At 41.1% G+C, this 18,823-nt stretch overlaps 1 protein-coding gene across 1 annotated transcript in view; it reads left to right on the forward strand.

Moving 5' to 3' along the window:
• The window catches only part of tgfbr3 (transforming growth factor, beta receptor III), a 79,685-nt gene that overhangs the window by 59,415 nt on the left and 1,447 nt on the right, over positions 1-18,823 (forward strand). Inside the window, exons 6-16 of the mRNA XM_020610027.1 lie at positions 206-368; positions 778-925; positions 3,471-3,660; positions 3,917-4,179; positions 5,951-6,106; positions 7,096-7,245; positions 7,697-7,882; positions 10,417-10,710; positions 11,369-11,495; positions 14,745-14,795; positions 15,831-15,938. Coding sequence (XP_020465683.1) covers positions 206-368; positions 778-925; positions 3,471-3,660; positions 3,917-4,179; positions 5,951-6,106; positions 7,096-7,245; positions 7,697-7,882; positions 10,417-10,710; positions 11,369-11,495; positions 14,745-14,795; positions 15,831-15,938 — 1,836 coding nt within the window. The remainder of the gene's footprint in view (positions 1-205; positions 369-777; positions 926-3,470; positions 3,661-3,916; positions 4,180-5,950; positions 6,107-7,095; positions 7,246-7,696; positions 7,883-10,416; positions 10,711-11,368; positions 11,496-14,744; positions 14,796-15,830; positions 15,939-18,823) is intronic.

An 18,823-nucleotide genomic window follows, 5' to 3' on the forward strand; every position in this document is an offset into this window, starting at 1 on the left:
TCTCAGCTGGAAAAAGCAAACATACAGCCATCGGGGTCTCTGTCAGCAGGACACAGAATTCCTCCCAGGGTGCTGTTCTGTAGGTGACCTCGTGCTTTGGCCTCTCTGTGGTGGAGAGGTAACACAAAGCTGTATTTTTCCTGTGGGAGATCAAAATATCCTACAGAACCCCTGAGCAGTAACACAAACATCTCTCCTCTTTCAGATCCAGTGTTTTCTGACACTTGCAAGATCGATGCCAAGTTCCTGTCTCTGAACTACCTGGGCAGCTACATGGAACCACAAGCATCAAAAGGTTGTGTCATGTCTGGGCTGGACCTAGACCAAGAAGTCCACATCATTGAGCTCCAAGCCCCAAATTCCAGCAGGTGAGCAGCCAAAGCAGTCAAAAGCCAAGAATACATGTTGTCATAGTTTATTTTTGAGGTCAAGATGGTCTCACTAATCTCTGCAGAGCTTGTTTTGGATGGAAACTAACATGAAGGCTGGTTCTTTTGAGAAAGATATTTCAAAACTGGGTCTAAAAGTCCAGTTTGCCAGATAATCTCTTCACTCCTGCAGGGTAATGATTATTCTGTACACCCAAAAGACCACAAAACTGGGAACGAGTTGATAGCTGTGCTCTATCTTGCTCTGGTGCTATCTGGTCTGTATTGCATATGTCTGCTTTTTTCTGGGAACACGTCCAGCCTTAATTAATTGGCCAGACACAGGAGGCATGATAACACTACATCCTTCTAACCACCCAGAACTCTTTTTCTCCCTACGTTTCTGCAGTGCTTTCCAGGTGGATGTCATAGTGGATATACAGCCTCTGGAAGATGTTGTCCCGGTGCATCGTGACATTGTCTTGCTGCTCAAGTGCGCTAGGTCTGTCAACTGGGTCATCAAGGCCCACGGTGTGACAGGCAACCTGAACATGGTGGTAAGATAGCAGCGTGACAACAGACAAAAGCTTTCCATCCACAGATGCCTTTTTTGCCTTTGCAGATTTCATCACTGGTATCTGTCACGGTGGTGTAAAAGTCATGAAATGTCATTACTTTGCACCACTGGCCACTGAATTTGTCACACCTGAATGGGCGTTGAATTGGCGCCTGGTCCCCACTGCAGGACAGGGTGGTGATAACAGGTTCAGAGGAGCTGTGAAACTTCATTGCGGCAGCTCCAGGGATTGTCATTTAGAGAGACAGGAGCAGGAATAAGGGGGGGGTATTGCATATTTTCAGGGCCAAGGCTCAGCACTTTAGCTGCAAGTAGAGTCTGAGCTGCTTCCCGTCAGTTGTAATGTGAGTTATAAGCAGCACTTGGTTCAGGCGCTTTGTTAAGCTGCAAGCTGTTAAGGCCTTGTTGCCACACAAAAGAGAAATAGAGGTTAATTACTGCAATATATCAGCCCTTTACTTAGAATTATGGTTTCACTCAAATCAGTGCTGAACACGAGTATACTGTTTTGATATTAAATCTACATTAGCGCTACTCAAGTCTCTGTGAGCCATTAGGAACCCTAAGAATATGACACCTATGTACACTGTGGAAGAATAGTTTAACCATAGATCATGTTGATGGGGACTTGGCAGTTGTTCAGGGATGGAATTTAAAAACTGGTTTGAAGAACCAAAGACAAAAAACTGTGCAGTAAAAGCAAAAGAAATATACCAGTATTGTACATTTCCCTAAATTCTTTGCCCTAATTCTGCTGAGCCTAGTGACAATGTGCACATACTCTGTGGCCGAGCCATGCTACCCATCCATTTGCTGTTGTCTTTTGTGCACCCTTGTGTTAGCTCTGTAACAGTAAAAATGTGCAAGAGGTTCTGTGTTCCCTGTGTGCAATGGTGATATTCCTAAAGGGATGTTATAACCCTGACTCTGCACTTTTTCCAGATATGGGGTGTTTGTACAGCTGCCTAGTCATTGCTGTACAGAAACTTAGTCAGGGAATATGAGTGTAATGTCAGGACAAAGCCGGTTAAACTTAATAGAGCAGCCCACCAGATACTGTGTGTATTTGTTATGGTAGCACACAGTGTAGCAGTTTGGATTAGGAATTTAGAGCATGTTTCCTCCATGCATTGTGGATTTACTGGCTTGCAAATGACAACACAGATTCAAAACTGTTACTAACTTGCACATTTTGGTATTTTCATAGTTGATTAACCTACTGATTTTTTCCCATTAATCATTTTGCAATAGAATAGTGGCAAATGTTTATCACAAGTTCCTGCAGCCAAAGATGTGTAGGTTGGTTTGTTCATCCACCACTCAGGATCTTAATATTGTCATGGTGGACCTGTTAACTTGCTGATTTTAGCATGGAGCTCTGAACACTGCAGCTCAAAGCCACTAGCAATGCTGTAAACATCAGTGCTTGTTATTTGGTATATAACAGCTGCAGCTGAATTTCCTTTCCACTGACTAATTGATCGAGCAAGTAATTGTTGTAGCTCTAGGTCATAGACTTTACCTTAAATAAATGGCAAGTTACTACTGTTTGGTGAAAATCAAGTACAGTTTCAGTAATAAGGTTATATTCATGTTTATATAAGCCTTTTAAAAACCAATTATTGTACATAAACTCAGGATCAGTGGTATCAGTCTTTATACAGTACATAGGCAATAATACCAATAACGCCAGTGTCTGTAGCAGGTTCTCCTTTAGTGTAAGCTCATTTAGTAAAGGATTACAGTGTTTTAACACTACAAATGAATAACTGCTCCTCTCTGACCATAGTATGGACTATATTTTAGTTCAGAAAATTTCCAACATATAAAACATGTTCATGTTCTCAAGCTGCTAAAATCAAAGGAGAATATGTGTTTAAATAGTTACCCTTGAGTTTTAACACAGTTTTTTGTGGAAAAATCCACTTTAGGTTTGTTTGTGTTTACACCAATCCAGAACCTGCTACAGACGCAGCTACTGACAAGTACTGCTTCACATTATCTTCTGCGTTAAGCCACAAGCATAGTCAGTCCAAAGACAAGGCCACGTAGCTGACAGTGTGACTTTTACAGTACTTGACATCAGTGGTACACAGGATGCTTTGCTTGTGCAACCAGTGTTTGGGAGAGCCTCATAAAACTACGGCCTCACTTCTGTCAGAAACTGGGTTCTTCACATCATTGCTCAAGAGACGTGAAAGTGTGGGAAATGGCTGTGAGAAGGAATCCGTCCTCCCTCACACAGGGAGGGTATGCAGGAGGGCAGGAGGACACAAGCTCTTCTGAGCAAACTAACATGTTGGTTTTTCAGCGTTGATCGAGTTATAACACACCCATTACCTCACACTCATTTTCATGAGTCACACTTGACGGGCTGAGTGCAGGGCTGTACTTGAAATTAACGACCTGTGATAATTCCTGAACAGTAAATCATATCTTTTGTTTCTTGAGTTTATAAAAAATTGCCTTAAATATATGGCCTTCAAGAAACCTGCATTTATTTTTGTCTGTTTTCTTGTCCACAGGCCTCTGATACCATCGGTGTTAGTTCAGATACAGACAAGCTAATGCAAGTATCAAAATCCGCCAAGCAGCCCTTACCATCTGGGCCACAAGCCTTGATCAAGTGGGCAGAGGAGCATAACTATAGTCCAGTCACATCTTACACCAGTACTCCTGTGGCTAACCACTTCAGTATCAGACTTCGAGAGCCAGGTAAATGGAAGAAACATCCTCCACACAGTTTAGTTTATACTGCAGCAGAAATAGTACAATTGTTTTCAGTTATTTTATTGCTAAAATACAATGTGCAGCTGCTCCAGATTTTTCACAACTTATCATTTCATAATATTTTAGTTCCCTTATAAAGAAACTAGTGTGAAACCTTGACATGGTTTTATAGTCGTAGTCCTGTTTCATTTTCCTGCCTGTAAATCAGCGTCACGAGGCTATGACTATGTGTGACTTCCAGATGAACAGGAGCCTCAAGAGCGCTCCATCCTGCCTGACTCCGGTCCTGATCCAGGAGTTGGAACTGCTTCACGACACACCGGTTTGCCATTTCCCTTCCCTGCGTATGAACGCCTGCACTACCTGCAGGGTAGCTCCTCCCACAACAACCTGGCCAGGGGGAGCACAGAGTCTGAGGAGCAGCAGGGCGCTCTGAGTGTTGGCTACAGTGTGCAGTGTGAGGACACGAGGATGGTGGTTAGCATCGACAAAGAGAGCTTACAAGTGAGTGGACAGCATGATTGTTACCCATCATAGACCCTGCTGCCGCTAACACTAGTTTTTGATGATAATTAATAGTTTAGCTTAATCACACTGTCATGAAGCAACATTAGAATCAGAATCAGCTTTATTGGCTAGGTGTGTTGGACACATGAGGAATTTGACTCTGGTACATCGGCTCTCAGTTTGTACGTACATATCAACAAGCAAAGGAATGTGCATTAGGAAAAGAGATAAAGTACTTATAAATAGAGACCTGTACATACACATAAACATTTTTTCAAACAAAACACAACTCAGAGACAATCCATCCATCCATCCATCCATTTTCCTCCGCTTATCCGGGACCGGGTCGCAGGGGGCAGCAGTCTAAGCAAAGATGCCCAGACTTCCCTCTCTCCAGACACTTCCTCCAGCTCCTCCGGGGGAATGCCAAGGCGTTCCCAGACCAGCCGAGAGACATAGTCCCTCCGGTGTGTCCTGGGTCTTCCCAGGGGCCTCCTCCTGGTGGGACATGCCCAGAACACCTCCCTAGGAAGGCGACCAGGAGGCATCCGAAACAGATGCCTGAGCCACCTCAGCTGGCTCCTCTCCTCCACCTCCTTGAACAGCCACCTTATTGTGGTGGAGTGGTTTGAGTACCCGAGTGATCCTAGGAGCTATGTTGTCGGGGGGCTATATGTCCCTGGTAGGGTCTCCCAAGGCAAACAGGTCCTGGGTGACGGGTCAGACTAAGAGTGGTTCAAAAGTCCTTTATGAATAGATTAAAATCAAGGACCGTGACGTCGCCCGGCATGGCGCAGCTGGGGCCCCACCCTGGAGCCAGGCCCGGGGTTGCGCCTGGTGGCCGGGCCTCCCCTCACGGGACCCGGCCGGGCTTAGCCCGAACAAGCGACGTGGGGACGTCCTCCCGTGGGCCCACCACCTGCAGGAGGATCCGTAAGGGGCCAGTGCACAGTGGATTGGGCAGCAGTCGAAGGCAGGGGCCCCGACAACCCGATGTCTGGACATGGAGAACTCAAAGACAAATTTTTTAATAAATTAAATGGATGCATTTCCTTTCTGCCATCTACTTGAACAGTTCCTTACAGCACAGAAACAGACTGCTGTTTCCCTCTTCTGATAAAAAGACAGACAAATACATACAATACAGTTTTTCTTCCTATTTAATGGCTTGATGGAGGACAACCAAAAGAGGATACCAACATCCGTACCAATTAAGAGGCTGATACTTAAGCTACACCTGCAATGATGTTTTATCCATACAGCATCCAATGTGTGCAGACATCCAATTTATTAATGACCGTGATGGTCAGTGTATTGATAGCAAACAAACTAACACACTAATAGTTACTTGTAGATCATTTGTGAGCTACCATAGTGAATAGGTTTGACATTCATAACTAACATAAAGTGGTTACAGGAGGTTTCAGGTCTATAAAAGTAAAATAATTTGAAGTAGAATAAGAAATGCTGCCCTTATTTTACAGTTTTTCACCAGTGTCCCTGGTATACACAGGCTGACATCGAAACAAGCAGGACGATTCCCAACATCTGTGCATGGGGACAGCTCACTCAACCCACATCACAGAATGGAAACTAGCCTAGACTGTAATTAGGAGAAGCTAGAACCACCTTGTGGGCCTTGTTTCTTCCTGGGAACTAAAAGTCTCACACAACTGCTTTGAATTTTTTTTAACTATTCTGAAAATTCACTAATAAAGTAAAGGTTTTCTGATCTTATCAGGTTTGCCATTTTTTTATGTTTCCACAGGCAAACGGGTTTACTCATGCCAACCTCACACTCCAAGACCCAAAATGCAAAGCAACGGTCAATGCCACCCACTATACACTGGAAACTAATCTAACTGGCTGTCAGACCATTGTATATTCCATGGAGGGTGTGCCAATGGTCCTGTACATCAACTCTGTAAGTATAATACCTGTCATTACATTGTAGTTTAGAAGGAGTCACACCTATAAAACTGCTTAACAAACAAATATGAAAGTGGCCTGACAAATATACAAAGAATGTTTTTAAAGCCAAACTAAAATTAAAAATATTTTTTGATAAGACAACTGGGACTGTTAGGATGGAAAGGGCTCATGTGGAACTAACACACTGAAGTTACTAATGGCACATGAGCAAGCCGCTCACCACAGGAGCTGACAGCGTGTCTTCTTGCAACGCCAGTTCTCAAATGCCAGTCAGTGACTGCCATGGGACATGCCCTGTCAGAAACTTGACATCTACACTGTGTTTCCACAGATGTGTTCAAAATCAGCTTTAACCTCTTTTGTGTATGAATGGAAAACAGAAAACTACACTATTGCTGCAGTGTCACTGCATTTTTATATGTAATTACACGAATCAAATTCTTGTTATGACCTTTCCATGTAATGGTAAATGCTTGCGTGCTTTTATGGGATTCAACATTCACATTTGAAACCCCTAGTTATCTTCATTATTATGGAATGCATTCATTCATTGTGTTTGTTCTAACAAGCAGGGATGGACCACTTTCCTAGCCGACCTTTAGCAGTCTGTTATGGGGGAACAAACTGGAACAATACATTTTCTGTCTGTTGCTGATTGAAAACCTGGGCACATGTCCAAGGTCATCCTTTGTGTTAGCACTGGGATGCAGGGATAACCTCAGACCTGTGGTAAAAAAAGATTCATTTTAATTGTCAAGGTCCCCCCACACATCAAAGATCATTTGTTTTACTTGTTGTTTTTCTTTCTTATTGATTACAGAATGTTTTGGCGACACATTCAAAGATTCCAGTTTCTGAACCCACTACTTGCAACTAGATCTGTTAAAAAAAGTCTTGAAATGATTTTTGTCGAAGTTTTCTTTTCACTTGCTAACCTGTGGCTTAGGTTTTGTAAATCACTGACTCCTCTGTGGATTGCAGGTTTTGATAAGTCAGGCTCAGACCAAGGATGAGAGTGGTGGGCCGCTGGATTATGAGGATCTGGAATCTGGAGACGTGCAGTTTCCGAGGGGCCCAGTGGAGTTAGAGAGGACATTTACAGAACCTACAGAGCACTCGACCATTGTAGTGGTAAGACAGTGGACTCACTGTGGTTTTGTCTCTGTGAGAACTGCACTTCAGCGCTGGGTGAAAGTTGACAAGTTAAGACCACTGATTATCTACATCTCTTTGTGAATCATGCACAGTTGGAAGGAACTCCATTTCCCAGAGTCAGTCCCTTGGTGCTGCTTAAGACTGGGTCCTGAAATCTCTCTGTCTTTGCATGGTGCCTGTTTGTGAACTCCATTTTCCATTCTGTCCCCTATTCTCTGACTTATTTTCCTCTCTCTCATTCATTCCTAGTCTCCCACTTATTGTTCTTGTTTATACAGTATCTCTTAGGTTCCCTCCCTGTTTTCTGATTCATTTTGATGTGGTCACTCACTAAGACACATTCATGTATGGTGGGAGCGCTCAGCAATAGAATCTGATATCAGCTCCCTGCTGACATTTGTGTTGGCTTTGTCTTATTCCCTCATAGTTCAATTGCACATACAGAAAGAACCAGGAAACCTCAGAAACACTTCCCAGGATTGTACCGGCACCAGCCAGCAAACCGCTCAGCAACATGACGTTCAGTATGGAGTTATACAACACATTGTCATCCAACAGTCCCTCTCACCAGGCCTTCTTCACTGTGTCACAAAATCAACAGGTCTTTGTGGAGGTATGCTTTGCATTTCTAACATTCTTATTTCAGTGTCAGGTGTGCTTTGCAGAGCAATGCACCGTTGCCCTGTGTAACTTGTATTTTTGTCTCTAAATTTTATGCTTTCATAAAAACAGAGAAAACTATGCTGAGAGTACTTTGTCTGGGATTTTAACTCTTCTCCACAAGGTCCCTTTGTGCTTTGTCTAGTTGGGGTTACAAAGCTAACCCTCACGTCTACCCCTCACATTCAGTGGATCTCCTTCAGTGTGTCTTTCTGGCTGCAAATCCTTGTTTTGCAAGAGTAATTATGGGAGGCCATGTAAGAGATGGCAAGGGCTCATACTCTGAGGTCCTTTGAACATATGATTTACAATATGATGATATCAGCAGGAGATGGTTCTCTGACAGCCAGCGGGTTACAAAGAGTTTTCTGTGTATGAGCCTATGGCGTAACCTTCTCGTCAGGACTCACACTGAGCTGAAACACGACCTGAGGCTATGGCCAAAAGGTGCACAAGTGTACAGTATTTTGCTAGTAGTAAAATGTCTTTTTGTTTATTTAAGACATACTTCTCCCTGATTGTTCACATATAGTATAATACATTGTTGACAATATACATTATAAACCTTAATCTGCATGATTCAAATGTTTTTATGTGTCTACGCCTGTTTTTCAGCCAAACCTTTCTAATGAGGATACCATCACTGACTAGCTAAAAGGGGGAGCAGTGGACTGTCTTGTGGTTACAGACGGGAAGATATTACTACCATCATAACTGAGATTGAAATACTACTTAAAGACATTTGTATGCGTTTCTGCCTTTGTGTCAATATCAAGACAGTGGTCCTCACTGTGGTTTCCAGACACTCACTGTGGGAGCTACATTTTGACAAATTTTCTAGTGAGCAGGGATGAATATGATACACATCATCCATCCTGAATCAAACAGCTATCATTTTACAGTTTCTTGATTTTCTTCCTGACTTGATGTTTTCCTGCTCAATTTTCTGGTAAAAACAGGCTGAAAAGAGCAAATTAAAGTTTTTTTTTTTTTTGCACCTTTGGGTGCAGTTGATATTGCCTATTAACACAATCTGCAGACAGCCATTGGAAGTCATTTTTGTGTCAACATGATGATCAGATGATTAATACTCACTCTTCATTCAGTTCCATTTGTGTTTCTGCCAACTTTTGAGAAAAATATCTGGCTCTTTATCTGCTAGATGCTCTGCTATGCTCACCAGATAGCCTTTTTGCTGAAAACATCACTTCCAGCTGCTTCTGGAAACAGGGCTAAAGAGAGTGGTGAACGGGAGCTTAACATTAATGTTGCAGCAGTAAAACCCAAAGAATGAGCTGAAAGCTGCTTAAAGCCTTTGTTGAGCTGACAAGAACAGGGTTTGTGACTATGTTCAACTTCTTTCACATTAGTCATTTGATCTTCTTCTTCTTTCAGCTGTTCCCGTCAGGGGTCGCCACAGCGAATCATCTGTTTCCACCTAACTCTATCCTCGGCACTGTCTATATATTGTTAATATAAAAGTATTAATTGACGCAGCTAGGAACAGTTGTGATTTTTGGAAATACATCTATTTGCCTTCTAGTTGGTAGTTACATGAGAAGACAGAGGATAGACACCTGTGAAGCACCCAGGAGATAGTTTGCTTAGGTTAGCATAAAGTCTCGAAGTAGGTGGGGGAAACTGCTAGCCTGGCTCTGACCAAAGGAAAAAAAAAAACTCAGTCTACAAGCACCTCTAATTAACATGTTATACCTTGTTTCTTGTTTACAGTAAGCCTACCTGAAATGAAATGCATTTTTGTCTGTTACAACCTATATCTTTGCTCTGTACATCACTGTAAATCTATCAAAATCAGAAACCATAAGGGAGAAATTACATTTTTTATTATTTGGTTTTATAATGGCATCCCATAGTGTGCATTAATTATATACCATGCGATATCCAACATGCTGTCTACCCCATGACTTGTCCTCTACATTACAAGTTTGTTTACTTTGCGTCTTGGTCCCTGTGGTGTCACATCAGTGCTCTGGCAGCGGGGCAGCTGCTGTTAATTAAGGAGCATTTCGGATGTTTTCCCAAAAGACCTTTGTCCTTGCTTTTCATTTTAAAATATTATTAACAAAAAATTTAAAATACATGTTGACATTTTAATGATTAAAAGCACTAAATGAGAGTTAAACTCGATTTAAGCTACAATACAAGGTATTATGAGTTTATTTACCAGACCATTTCTTTGCTAGGAGTATTGACTTCCTGGAATCAGATCGACTAGCCAGATCCCCCTGCTTCAAGTCCTCATGCCAAGTTAAGCTCAAGTGTCTCCTAGCTATAGACTCATATTTACTAAGAAAGCAAAAAGGCAACTCAGCTGGTCTTATCAGAGTAGCATTGTGTTCTTGCAAATTGCACTTTCATTCATCCTTCATGAGTTCAGTCTTACATGGAGGCTTTTCATGACGAAAGACAGTTCCATGTCCATCTATCTGAAGAGTAATTGTTTTTCTTTTCTCTCATGTGCTTCAGGTCACATCAACTGCATCAGATCCGGATCTTGGGGTCACCATCATATCGTGCTTCCTTTCTCCCAACTCAAATCCCAGCGTAGCCTCAGACTACAGCCTCATTGAGACGGTCTGTCCCACAGATGGCTCTGTCCGGTTCTATCCTCAGAGGGACTTCCCTGTCCCTCACACACAGATGGAGAGGAAAAGTTTCAGCTTCACCTTCAACTCAAGGTTCAACATGTCCCTACTCTTCCTGCACTGTGAGATGTCTTTGTGCACCAAGAGAGCTCAGACCAACCACAGACTAGCGCCGGTATGCATTATAGTCTTACTCTTATTCTTTTTGCATGTTTAATGACTTTACTGTACAGAGCGTTAAGGTTGTTTCAGTCTTTCCAGAGCCACGCAAAGTTAGTTTGAGAAGACGCTTGTGTTGCAGTGCAGCAACTTTACTCTGGCTGACTTGAGCTAGTATCAGGTCTAGTGGCTAAGCAGGATACATGGATCAAAGCAAGGTCTGCCATGTATCCAGCTGCAGAACAAAATAATCGTCCATCTTAGCCATCATTTTTATTTTCCTCTTACTGTGCTATGTGTCCAGCTCATACAGTCTCTTAAAAGCTCTTTCCTCTGGACTTCTTTTGGCCTGAAAAAGGTCATGCTAGACTAGTGGCTGACTTGTGATTGTTAAGCTAATTGTTGTGCTCTGATTATGATCATGAGCTGAATGAGGCCAATGAGCCATTTGTTTAATTTACAGGTTTATACTTTGGGTAGGGTATGACAGAGGGCATTTACTTGAGACTGAGAAATGTGCAGCAAATTTTTTTTCTCGCAAAAACAAAACTGCTTTTGTAGAAAATTGCTGGGAGTAAATGGCTTTTACAGCATAAAGTTTGTTCTCTGTAGGATTTCTTCACTATAAATTTTTTAATTCCTGTGTCCTGTTTTCTCAAATTCTACCCACACAGTGCTTACAACCAAGTGAGACCTGTGACTCTCTGACTGCGAACAATATCCTCAAGATGATGATGAACAGGAAGACGTCTACCAAGCCGCTGGTTGTCGTGGACGGATCTGTTCAACTAGGCATAACAGGTTAGTAAGAGGAAATGAAAACTGATTTAAGACCTTTTGCTAGTTATGTTTTGAGGCCTGATTTCCATGACTGAGTATATAGAATGTGATAAGCAACCTGGAGTAAAGGGAAAAGCCAGTATGAGGTTGTAGGAGCCAGAGAAAGCTCAGCCCAGCACCGCAAACCACAAAACACTGCACATCATTTCCCCACATCTGGTCATCATTAAATGTGGTGTGGTTTGTGTATGCTGGTGCATGCATATGCACGCTTAGTGTGTGTGCACATATGTCTGTTTACATTAAATGTCTGTACACAAGTAAGAGAGTGTGTGTGTGTTTTGGGGTGTGTACTGTATACATATTAGCGTGTGGCTCATTGCAATAAAGGGGAGTGTGCTAACACTGAGGCCCAGTTCTGTTGCTCTGGACCATTCCATGCAGAGGAATCGGTGGAAAAAGAGAAGTCATACAGCACCAAGTTCCAGTTGTTTCCACTTAGGACCTTCACTGTGGCCTCTCATTTCCACTAGAATGGTGGATAGGGAGTTGTGTGTTTGAAGGGAGGGGTAGCCCTCTCGTTGGTTTTGGCAACCCAGCCAGACCCTAAAGGCTCCTCGATCATCACTTGTTTAGTCACTCATTCGTTCACTCGCTATATCTTAGGCTATGAGTGTGATCAGAGGGAGGGAGCAGCCTGGAGGAGGGGGACCTGGGAGCACCACCATCACACTTTTCTAATTATGACCTAAAATGTGTATGAGTCAACTTTATTGACTCATGAGTTTGATACAAAGATGGTATTACTGTAAAAGAGCTTAGGCGGTAAACACTCATCCTACAAGGAGGCAGGAGTGAGTGATATGCCAGAAACTTTGAAGTAGCATCTTAGGTGGCTAGTCAAATTCCAAGCTGTAAAATATCCCAGTCAGTTTGAGCTGAAACAATTGACAGGAACATGTGTATGTATTATGTAGGACATATCTAAATACGTTTGTTTTTATATTCCAAAATTTCACTGGTTCCAGATGTAAATATCTAGCTCTTCCCTTCTGGGATACTGCACTGTCATTATGTTCTGACATTGTGTATACAAACCAAGAGATTCGTTTTTTTAAAGTATCATATAAGGATATTGGAGACCCTAGAATGTGCAGTGATGAGTGAATGAGAAAGTTAAGCTAGTACAAAGTAGACAGCAGGATACACCACTATGCCAGTGTGGCATGTTTTTATGGAGGAGATTACGTAAACAATCAAATGCAATAAACATAGCGGGGGTGGTATTGGCTATCATTTTCAAAGATCTGGTTTTTTACCCAGAGACATCTTTTATGCTCAGATGTCAAACAAAACAAGCTGCTTTTGTAAGGGTCGCAGTTGTGCACTGGACAGCATCCCAAAGATTGGATCAACAAATTAAAGGGAGCCACTTGTGGCCAACTTGGTACATGGAAAAACATAACAGCCTCAAAACCCTGCCATCAAAAATAGATGTATTGCTTCACAACATCAATATGTTGTATCCCCTTTTTTTATGGAGCTGAACAGTATCATTTATTTGTAAGGTTGGCAGTGTAGATTACAGTATATCATTACACCAGTACAAGTATTATTACTTGAATTTAAGTTTGCAAAGAGTAATAGAAGAAAAAATCTAATATCAAGGTCATTGTGTTAAGAGTAATATTAATGGACAAGCTGAAAGTGCACTGCATATTATATGCTCTAAAAGTGAATGTGTTGGCTCTTCAGATTGTTTATCTTAAGTTGATGATCTCTGTATTGCCTGCACAGTACATTTTGTTCTCCTCATGGGCTGCTGTATTTACCAGCTGGGTATCAAGTAGCTCACTTCATTAAAATTACCATAAAACTCACAACATATTATTTTAAACCACAAAAGAAAAGGATTATCTAATTGTGCATGAGTTAGGTTTTGTGTCTCTCCAGATTGTGGCCATTAAAAATAGTAGGAAAAATATTAAGCATTGAAAAATATTTTTCCACTCCTAATTTTTTCCATCACATATATATACTGATGAGAAACCTTTGCAAGTGGTTCCACCATAAGAATCCTGCGAGAGTACTGTAGAATTCCAGTGGTACAGTATATGGTGCTAATGGCCTTATACTGTATGTATCTGAGATGATTACACTAAAAAAACTAGACCTGTCACAGCCAACCGCAGTCAGTTTGGTAACTATGGAGCCTGTGTCAGGAGTGTTGCAGAGGTGACAGCAGTGGTTTCTGCTCAACGTGAGATGTCAGAATTTAACAAAAACAAATCATTACACAGGATTACTCTTTCTTTCCATAGCAAGCAAACTTATATAAACAAATGATGTTCATAGAGATATCACGGTTGTTCTTTGTGAACAGCTGAAAGTTGCAAACACAAATCACGTGTTTAACTTATAGAGTGTCATCTGGTTCTGTTAAAGTAGGAAACTAAAGTTCCCCATAGACACCAAGACAATTAGATTAGATTAGATTAGATTAGATAGATAGATAGATAGATAGATAGATAGATAGATAGATAGATAGATAGAAAATTTGATAAAGTACATTGAGTGTCCAGATGAAAAACCTTAGACTAGAGCCATATACATTTTTAAGTCAAGTTTACAGGAAACATTCCTCTGCAGTCCTTTAAATTTAGTGTGTGCTGAGCATCTCTTATGCTACTGGCTCTGCTCTGCATTCTTAGCATAACTAGTTGCAATTGGAATGGTAGGGTGGAGGTGGAGGGTGGCAGAGAGGATGTCCTCTGGCCATCATCCCCTCTGTAATGAAAGTCTTCTCTGATGATCTGTCATCACCCAATATGTGAGATGGAAACTCAAAGGTGTTCCTTCCAAAAATAGCACCCATTGTGCCGGAGTCTTGGACATGCACCAGGTTTTCCTCTTGAATTTGCCCATACACAAGTGTCTTTGTATTGTTTGTTAAGACATGATTACAGCTAATTCCACTTTTGAATGCATTCCAGATAGCTTGAAATAAATGAGTAAGCAGAACTGCTCAGACTCAGCAGGTTCATCCTATAGGGCACGGTCATCTTACAGAATAGCTGCTCTTTCAGCATTTTCCTGCTGCAGGTTTCTATATCACATTCCACAGAAAATTGCTGCAGTATCAGCAATCTGCTGATCCTCTGGCCTGTGGCTGCAGGCTAACTTTTTTTTTCTTTAATTAATTGAAAATGTGAATGTCATTGTACCTGAGGGTCAACTTCCCTTTAAATTAGATGGAATTTTATTTTGCAGATACTCCTATGCACAAACCACCCCAGAGCCCATATGACCCTTCTAATGACAGTAAGTTGTCTTACAAAAGTGTCACACTATATTATTCTCATTATTTGTATTTCTTTGTCTTTATACTCTATTTTCATGTTTGCAGTGAATGTGAATTTTATGGAAGCCCACAGAAATATCACATGAAATAATTATGTAAAATATGTAAATGACAACAAATAGCAGTTTAATACATCATTTAAACACAAACCTCAATTATATTATTTAATTTTCATTTTGATAGAAAAAAAATTGTTTTAAAATGCCATTTCTCAAAAGTCTACTTTTACTTTGTATCAGATTAGCTAAAGAGAAAAAATTTCTGCCTTTTTGCTCTTTGCAGATTTCTTCTCTGTGACTAGTGTTTTCTCTACGCTAATGTACAGTTACAACACTGTACATTACCACAGCACTGCCATTAACACAGGCTCTTTAACTTGATGATTCAAGATCACAAACCTGCCTGGCTAGTTAGCCGGCTAACAAGCTAGCTGGCTAAGTAACTGGCTAACCATTGCAGCCAAAAAAGAGGTTATTTACTGTGCCAATGTTCTGTTTATCTACAACAGTATTCTCTAGCTGGTAAATTCAACTTTAGTTTTTGTTGCTGCTGTAGCTAACACAAACTAACTGCCTGAATTTGGTATCAGTTGTTGAACTTGCTAGCGTAACAGAGACAGAGGCCATAATATTTGCCGAAAGATGAAGGGACAGTGACTGGTGACGACTCCACTGCTGTGAAAGTGACATGAAATAAAAATAAGCTGAAAGAGAGCAGTTCAACATAAAAATTCCTATAGCCTGTCATTTTTCTGCTATCAGCTAAAAGACCTAGGTGTCATGTAAATGATAAAATTATACTTTTTAATAATTAGATGAGTTTAAATAATTTCTGAAATTATTGACCATTTATATATTTTACACAATTTGTTCCTGTGATTTAATAATATTTTTACAACTAGGGAGATCTGTAAAATTTGTGTTTAAAAGGTTTTAAATATGTCCAAGTTGTCATCTTCTCAACATGTATGAACTATGTGCTGCTTTTACCCGCAGCCACCTTGTACATACTGGGCACGCCGACAGTAGTGGGAATCGCCTTTGCAGCCTTTGTGATTGGGGCTCTGTTGACCGGGGCCCTGTGGTTTATCTACTCACACACAGGTAGGTGTTTTACCTGTTGCGCTACAGTCCCAGCTCACCTCTGTGCATGAATAAAAACAAGATGCAAAGGAATGTCCAAGGGTCTCAGTGCCAGAAATGTGCTGCCAGGATTGCCAAACATCCTGCTGCTGACAGAAACCAGTTCACAATAACATATTGACTCCTCTACTGTAAATATATCCTGTTGGTCAGCAGCAGGAGCTCTTCTCTTTCCTGCCTTTGAATGTTTTGGGGGCTGTGGAGTGGTCAGCAAATAATCTCAGTACAATGGCTGGAGACGAGTTGGAAATTCCCCTTGTTGGGTTTAGCGGGTACTCACAGGAAACGACACACAATCTGCCCATTAGATGCCAAGACCTTCCCCTTCATCCCCAGTTTGGTGACCCCAGCCAACCCCTGAGAGGAAGTGCACTCCCAGCAGCCTTTTGAGTTGACCGTTGCATAGAAGTGCCCTGTTCTCGTTCATGTGTGACTGGTGATCCGCTATGCCAGTGACCTTTTGCCCTGTGGCTGATGCGTTCTCCATGGATGTCTTTCATGAGCAGAGCCAGGATGTTTGACTTTAGGACCTGAGGCCTTCAGAAAATACAACAGTGTCACACAATGCCACTGTTTGAGTTTACATTTTGGAAGAAGCTCACAGTTTTAACACTGCTGGATGATCGGAGAAGTAAATCATCCTCCTGATAGCTGTGAATTTAGCAGCAATACAGACAGATATCAAAATGCTTACAGTATTACAAACAGTTTAAAACCCTAGTCACCATTTGTAAGTGTTTACTGAACAGGATTTCATTTAGCAAGTCTGATTTTAGCACCCTTTATCACAATATTGGTATTGGCTCCTTTTTAAGAAGTCACTTTGTTTAGGTTTTATGGGTTTTCAAGAGTGGCCAGCAAAGAAAAGTGAGCAAATAACAGGTGCAAGGATAGTAGTTTTGGAAAAAAATACACAAGGCCAAGACACGTTCCTGTTGATGTTTCTTACATAAAATAGGCCTTAGTGTCACGTTGAAAGGGCCTGTTAAACCTTCATGGCTGAAATTTCCTTACATGGCCACATTGGTGGTTCTATGTAAGCCCCAAGAATGTAGATCCCCAAAACAGCCACCAAAAATATCACTTCAGAGTGTATTTTAAATCAGCGTACAGAGAGATGAAACAATAATACATATTTGGGTCAATCCCCCCAGGGTCTGAGGACATTATTCCTGGCCTCTTGATAAACAGATTTCTCTTTTTAAATGACATATTCTCACTGGAATTATACATGTATTTAGGGGTTTTGTATCCATCATAGTTTAGTTCCATATAAGGCAATTATTTGACATTTGGTTCATTATGTTGGCACATACAATAGGTCTGCCAGGGCTGTAGTCACCTCTGCCAAAAGATCTGCTCTTCATTTGTGCTCAGCTGATGAAATAACAGAAATGAAAAATTCAATGCAATTGTGAAAACAGGTTGACTCACTCACATGAAGAGAAATTTCACACACTCTCTGCTCTGAACCCACACATATGCTACAACATTAGAAAACAATGGTCATCACCTCTACACAACAGTAATGTTAGCTTTATTGATAGAAGAATCTTCACACCACTACACTTAGTTTGTATCAGAAAGCAGTTTTTTATTATATATCCATGGACTCTTTGGTTAAGACATTGTCAGTATGGCATGTTGACTGTACTGTTGTTCAAAAGGTTGTGCTTATGCATGTGGGATTCCTCGTCCATTTGTTTCAACAGCTGTGTACAGTATAGTTTTTTTATACACAGTATGTTTGTGTGACATAAAAAGGAGCCTTTATCTCTCCTTTCTAGAAATATAATATTAGACTTGGGAATTTATATTTCCTCAGACAGAGGAGGTGAATGCAATCCCTTTGTTTTGTGCACCGTTTGGTCCTGTGAGGGAAAGATTGCATGGCAGGTCTGCTCTGTTAAACATTAGCAGAACTCAGGGGCCTGGAAGAGGGAGCGTGACGCAGGATGGCCTGTGGACATATATGTCCATCATATACTGTGTGCGAGCACTCATACATATACACACTACTCTTAGTATACACTAAACTATTGAAAGAAACTGTATTTAATTGTCTACTCTTTCTGGGAGGAAAGAAACTATGAATCATGCAAAGGACAGACTGCAGTTATAGTTGTGTCAAAAATCAAACTAAAACACAGACTTTCAAAAGCTGGTCACCCTCTCTTCCAGATGGTTGTGTAAACAAATGTAAGCACTTTCATTTGCCCTTTAATTTAAGCATTAGATGCCCAGAGTCAACAAAATAAAATGTTCATTTCGACATAGAACAATAAACCAGTCAGGAGGTCCTGCGTTGTGTTTTGTTCTATCTAATAAAATCAGGCTCTAAATGATTCCAGATAACAAAAGATATGAACTCCATGGATGGGAAACCACCTTATCTCTTTTTGTTCCAAATGTCATCTTTCAGATAGGATATGACTGGTTGTTTTAAGCTTTCTCAGGCGACATCTCTTGGGTCCTAGCAGTTGAAAACACTTACATAAATTTGTCGTATATTATGCTTGGTGATAGTAAAAGTAAGGCAGATGAAGTCCAGAGTTCTTCTTGTATAACTTTGCACATTTGCTAGTTTCATTGTACTGAAAAAATAGAGTTGCTTGCTTGAGCAAGAACCTATCAATCTGTGCAAGAACCACTGGGATAAAGGCTTAGGCTTTAAAAGGTTTATGTCAAGTAGTGACAGTCGTAGTAAACAGTAGAAGGTTAACAGTACATTTTTCCTTTAAAATGTAAGAGCACAGAGGAACAATGGAGGTTCCAAAGTCTTAGACTGCTTCAGTCTGTAGCTTTACCCAGGTGGATTTGTCATGTTGCTGCCTACGTTTTGCTTT

The sequence above is a fragment of the Monopterus albus genome, unplaced genomic scaffold, assembly GCF_001952655.1.
Source record: "Monopterus albus unplaced genomic scaffold, M_albus_1.0 scaffold103.1, whole genome shotgun sequence".
Taxonomy (NCBI): Eukaryota; Metazoa; Chordata; class Actinopteri; order Synbranchiformes; family Synbranchidae; genus Monopterus; species Monopterus albus.